Source organism: Dendropsophus ebraccatus, chromosome 6 (assembly GCF_027789765.1).
Source record: "Dendropsophus ebraccatus isolate aDenEbr1 chromosome 6, aDenEbr1.pat, whole genome shotgun sequence".
Taxonomy (NCBI): Eukaryota; Metazoa; Chordata; class Amphibia; order Anura; family Hylidae; genus Dendropsophus; species Dendropsophus ebraccatus.
The window spans coordinates 71,752,394-71,758,393 of NC_091459.1; the positions used below are offsets into that span (position 1 = coordinate 71,752,394).

General features: G+C 39.0%; 1 protein-coding gene across 1 annotated transcript in view; it reads left to right on the forward strand.

The window, feature by feature from the left end:
* Window positions 1-5,618, forward strand: part of ZMAT3 (zinc finger matrin-type 3) — a 41,122-nt gene extending 35,504 nt beyond the window's left edge. The window contains exons 5-6 of the mRNA XM_069975164.1: window positions 590-684; window positions 3,771-5,618. Coding sequence (XP_069831265.1) covers window positions 590-684; window positions 3,771-3,979 — 304 coding nt within the window. The 3' untranslated portion in view covers window positions 3,980-5,618. The remainder of the gene's footprint in view (window positions 1-589; window positions 685-3,770) is intronic.
* The last annotated feature ends 382 nt before the right edge of the window (window positions 5,619-6,000 follow it).

The following is a 6,000-nucleotide window of genomic DNA, read 5'->3' on the forward strand; positions in this document are numbered from 1 at the left end:
TTCTGCTTCCAGCATACATAAACTACTGAACAGCTGATAAACATGGGTGTCTGGTGTTGGAACCCAAGCTGTCCTGTAGATATGCAGTCAATGTTAAACGCCAGGAGAACCCCTTCAAATAGGGTCAGTTATCTGTGTATACATTAACGTATATGGTTATATTAATCCATGCAAGGTCTTTGTGGCATCAATGCAGTTGGCAAAAATCTGAAAGGGACATATTGTCTCCAGAATTTCTCATGTATATAAGGCTAGGTTTACACTGCGTTTTCAGCATCCGTTTAACGGATCCGTTTTTTGTAAAAAATGGATTGCAAAAAACGGATGCATTTGTGTGCATCCGTTTTTGATCCGTTTTTCCATTGACTTCCATTATAAAAAAAAACGGATCAAAACGGATGCGTTTTTTTTACGCACAATAAAGTACTGTTGACACTACTTTTTTGACCGTAAAAGAAAAACTGATCCGTTAAACGGATGTTGAAAACGCAGTGTGAACCTAGCCTAAGCAGCTGTTTGGTGTGTGATTGTAACATATATGATGTGTTTTCATCATGGATGCCATAGAATGTGATTTTGTCACACACAGGGACTCTGAATGCAAGAGGAGAGCTCGCAAAGAAGGCAATGAACATAAGATGATGCAGAATCGAAGAAACGTCTGCTCTCCTCAGAATAATACAGGTATTCTATCAAAGAGACATGTCCAGGCTGGTTCCTAGAATAGGCCTTATGGAGTAATGGCTTATTGTTACTATAGTAACAGATGAAGAATCTCTCAGTCTGGCCCATGTTACATGCATAGTGTAGCGTTCGTGAACACTGCTGCTGAATGAAATTGAATTTAGATGAATTGCATCTCCCTTATATATACAGAAATGTAATCCCCAATTTTGTTTCAATCAAGAAGAAAAGATCTTTGTTCTGTACATAAAGATCCTTGGCTGGCGAAAGGAAATTTTACTATTGCAATCTGTTAGCTCAATGTAATGATCTTTGTGCATTGGTTCATTGTAATAACCATTGTCTTACATTACCTAATAGAAATCTCCAAGTCCTGAAGTTTCTTGTAATTACAATCAGCTTACTGTATTTATTCCATGCCAAGTGCTTATAAGAATGGCTTGATCACAGTTATGTTTATTCTATTGCTGATACCATATGGCAGGCTACTAGTTCTTGATGTTTTTTTTTAATGTATTTTACATTTATGTATAGGTAGAGTTTTAAACAGCTGAAATGGAATGCTATGATGGATTCAAATTCAATGGAAACCTATAGTCCTTATTGTGTATATATAAACAGCAGGAGTCCAAAGTGCTCTTTCCTGGCTTACAAATGTAATTATACGTTGTAGTGACAGACGCTCTTAACATTTATGAGAGTTTTTAAGTGTCAAAGTTTTGAAGCGGTTGTAGAACATTGCTGGCGCCAACACTTTTGTGGCTGTTTTGTGCTACTACATTTTCATTCTGAATAAATATGCATAATGTAAGAGAGTGGATACAGATCAAAGAGGATAAAAGCAGACATTTAAAGCAGAGCGCTTTCAGACGCAATAGTATAGCAAGCCATTAAGGCAAAATGTAGGCTATACAATACCCTACTTAAAGGGGTTGTGTGGTTTAGAATACCAATTGTCATATACCAAATTGGGAGTGTTTGTTTAATGGCATATATGGCATATCCACAGGATATGGCATGAATGTCTGATAGATGCTAGTCTCACCCCATATCAAGATTGAGGGCCAACCAACCCCCTCCAACCTTCCTGTGACCTCTAAAGGTGGTGGGGAAGATGGAAATAGCCAACTGGGGGCTGTTTTACACAGTATATATATATCCCATAAAGGTTAAAGTGAATCTGTCAGCTCCGTAGCTAGTAAACAGCAGACACCTGCACTTAGGTGTTTTGTCTTCTCCTCCTCTTCTTCCCTACTTGATGTTGTAAATCTTTTTCTATGCAAACTACCTGCAGGTTAGGACATTCCTCACCTGTACCAATTCTATTTAACACTGTATGCTTGTATAATGTATTCCATGAGTGAGAAGTCGTATCACTTTGAAACGTGTCAGCTTTTTATTTGTATTTTTATACATGTAGCACATCAGTGAGCCTTTTGTTAGTATAAAAAAACAGTTTGCCTTTTCACATCTATTTGGAGCTGGTGGAAAACCCCATTCTGTACTCTTTTTCTATACAATAAAATCTAAAAAGTTTTAAAACTTCCTGCAGCTCTTTACCTTGTGAGCATATATAAGAACAATACATACAGTAATGCAGTGAAATCTTTCTCAGACCACCATGCCTTCTAGAGGGATGGTCCTCTCAAAATTCCTACTATGGGTGGACTGAAAATCCACGCATTGTATGGTGGACTGAAAATCCAGTTATTGGGGTTGTCTTCTCAAACAGATGGTCTTTTGGAGACGTTTTACTGTATTTCCACTATTTTATTTAAAGCTCTTACCTGATTTTGTTATAATTTTCTTTGTCATACAAAGACCGTGAAAGTGAGTTGTGAAACCTCCTCGTTTGGGCCTGGAATTCAAGTAAATGGTTATAAATTTAAAAATGATAATGTTGCATGATATAAGAAAGGCATCATGGGAAATGAGCCTCAAAGAAGATTTGAAAAAGCTGATATAAGACATTTGGTAGTGTTCCTTGAAAGCCAAGCAAACTGTCTGTTAAGCCTCCACAAGCAATTTCATGCCGCAAATACAGTATCAGTTTTATAATATCATTCCCAGGACTGGCAGTGAATATTTAGCTATTCAATATCAATGTCTTATGTCACTAAATGAAGATTTCCCTAATTATAAAGCGATGAACCAAGTTAATGAACCAAACCATCCAAATTGTCTTTGTTCTAGGGCATGCAAATGAAAACTTATGAGGGCAATGAGTTTTTCTCTGGAAGTCATTTCATGTTTTATCTGAAGAATTTAAAAGGAACCTGTCATGTTGAACATGCAATGTGAGCTTCGATAAGCATGCTCTAGAGCAGGGGAAGCTAAGCAGATTGATGTATAGTTTTGTGGAAAAGGATTCTGTAGAAATTATAATCCATGCATTTAAAGCGGCACTTCCACTTTCTTCCCAATGAACCCGCTGATATGCTGCAGAAGTTCTTTACCTGATGACTGCAGGGCTGTTAATGATTCCTCTCGTCCCCCTCGCATTCTTTAGTTATTCGCTAACTGCCCCTATGCTAATCAGGCGCTTAGGAGAATTTGGGGCTTCACCCAACGGCCCGGAGCACCAGCTCGGCCCGCCGAGTACGCCCCATCCCGTGTCGGTCACTATGCATGTATGAATATGCACAGTGGGTGGCCCGTAGCATCGGGTAACGCCCTAAATGCTCCTAAGCCGCTGATTAGCATAGGGGCAATTAGCGAATAACTAAAGGATGCGGAGGAGAAGAGAGGAATCATTAACAGCCCTCCAGTCATCAGGTTAAGAACTTCTGCGGCATATCAGCAGGTTTATTGGGAAGAACCTGCTGATGGTGCCGCTTTAATTTCCTGCTCATTCTGGACTTAGGAGTCCAATGTGGTCTTATCAATGAGTGACATAAGTGTACATAGAGAGACATTTGTTACTAGGGAATAATATCACCCACTGGCCTCCTTATGTGTCAGTCTGCCGTATAGAATAATGCTGCTAAATCAGAATGCAGATTCAACATGACACTGCCTATTTACATATGCACTATGGTTCTATGAAACTTAACACTAATAAAAGATCTCTTGTTCCCCCCCCTTAGGTCCATATTTTAATCCTCGGTCTCGCCAACGGATTCCTAGGGACCTGGCAATGTGTGTAACTCCCAGTGGACAGTTCTATTGTTCAATGTGCAATGCAGGAGCCAGTGAGGAGCTAGAGTTCAGACAACATCTAGAGACCAAACAGCACAAAAGCAAAGTTTCAGAGCAACGTTACCGCAGCGAGATGGAGAATTTGGGATACATGTAGTATAAGGATCACAGTCAAATTGTGTTTCTAAGCTGTTGCTTTGATTTCTTTTGTTCCTACCAATTTACCTTGTAACCATTTCACAAGTTGGAGGCCTTTCAGATACTAGTTGACTTCGAACATTAGAGATGCGGGGTAGACTTACTTTTACAATGTTTGGTGTTAATTTCAGGCATTTCTTGACTCTGTGAAGGACTTACAGGTTAAGCAGGACAGTACTGAACACTACTCATATGTGTTTAATAAGGTACCTAAGGCTGTCAGTTTTCATACAGTGCATTTGCAGTGCTTTCACTTGGGTTACATTGCTTCTGAGCTGCTCCTAACAAGATGTTTGCAGGGAGTACTTGGTGTTACAAAGCTTTGTGGAGACGGACCTATTTTCACTGTGGAAACTGTTCTGCTGTACATGCAATTCCTTAATATAGTCATGGCCTACTCATAAAGGATGCAGCTACTTTTAAAATCACGTAGGTGCAGTGAACAAATTAGGGGCCAACTATAAACGAAACACCTGCCTGTTATCGGGACCCTACTATGGATGTAGTGATTGCTGGCTTTCCAATGCACTTTTTGCCGCTGCACACTGTTACTTACACCGTGTGCTGAGTAGCCAAAGAATTCCATTTTGGAAAATGACAGTTTTGATGGGAAAAGTCTACATTTGCTTAAAAGAATATGAGAAGACCAGAGACACTGCAGCATGTAGTTCTAAGCATGGTTCAGAAAACTTAATGTATGTTGTATTTTACTGTGGAACGCTCCAGAACTCATCACTGTGTTCGCCAACAAACATTAATAGATAATTTCTCTTAATGTTTTGTTGCTGTTGGGCATTTAATCAATTACTGTGCAATGAACTGTATTTTATGTGTCTCTTGATAGGTAAATTTATATCCTTCACTTTGCACTTAAATCCTTTGCTGCTCTAGGTACTGTGTCAACGACAAAGTGATCCAGTGGGACTTTGGCCAGTCGCTTAAGAAAGGGTATTTTTCCTTTTTTGTGATAGAAAATTCCAATGCCTATTTTGGTCATGGCATAAAAAAAGCTTTTCTTATTTTTATGATGTAGAAATTCATAATATACTTGCACTATAATGTCTATTTTGTCTTAATTAATGGGCTCTTAACACTGGGATAGATTCATCCAGCTCTACCGTTGCGCCTGTTCTTTCTTGTTAAACCCTATTAAGATCCATGTCAGGTTACGCCACATCAGGTATAGACCTATAGCAGAGTTTGATGAATCTTCCCATCTGTCTCTTGGATTAGATTATCAAATTAGAAGAGGTGTAAGGTTGCTGTAGACAGACCTTTCACTTCTTGTTTTACTCACAATCCGTTATGAAGAACTTCTGAGAAGTTAACAAAATAAAATAATGCTGCTTCAGTTGCACAACTACTGCACACAGTGGGCCCAAATGACTCTGTCAGCCTATCACCTGTAGGTTTCATACCTTGGTCTTAGAGAATAAAGGATTTTGACATGTACCTGTTTTTTGTTTGACTCTATCACACATTGTTGCTGTGTGGTACCGTATGTCTGTTTATAGGATGTGTAGTTTTGCTGTTCGTGTATGTTGATGAAATGATATTTTTCTTTATAACATGCAGAAATATATAATGATGACCTACTAGTTCAGACTGATGTGTTTTATTTCAATAAGAAAAATCCTCTCACAAACTTCAAGACTTCAGTCATTCTTTAGAGTTGCCTCTTTTATTAAATGGGTATTCTTAACTACTTTAAAAAAAAGTCAGTGAATAGAGTTATGATGCAGCAGTGAGTGGTGCCAACTTGCTGTATTACTTTATGTGTATTCCCATAATGGATGAACTAGGCTGTGAGTTGTAGTCAGGGGGTCAGTTAGGGGCCCACCAATGAAGAACCAGTGAGAAACAATGTGTCAATCAGTGTTACTGCAGGTTCTAAAGCTGGGGGCCTACCGGAGGATCCTCTGGTCATCTGCTGGGCCGGTCGGACACTGCTTTTATAGAAGATTTCAGATTTAAAGGGAA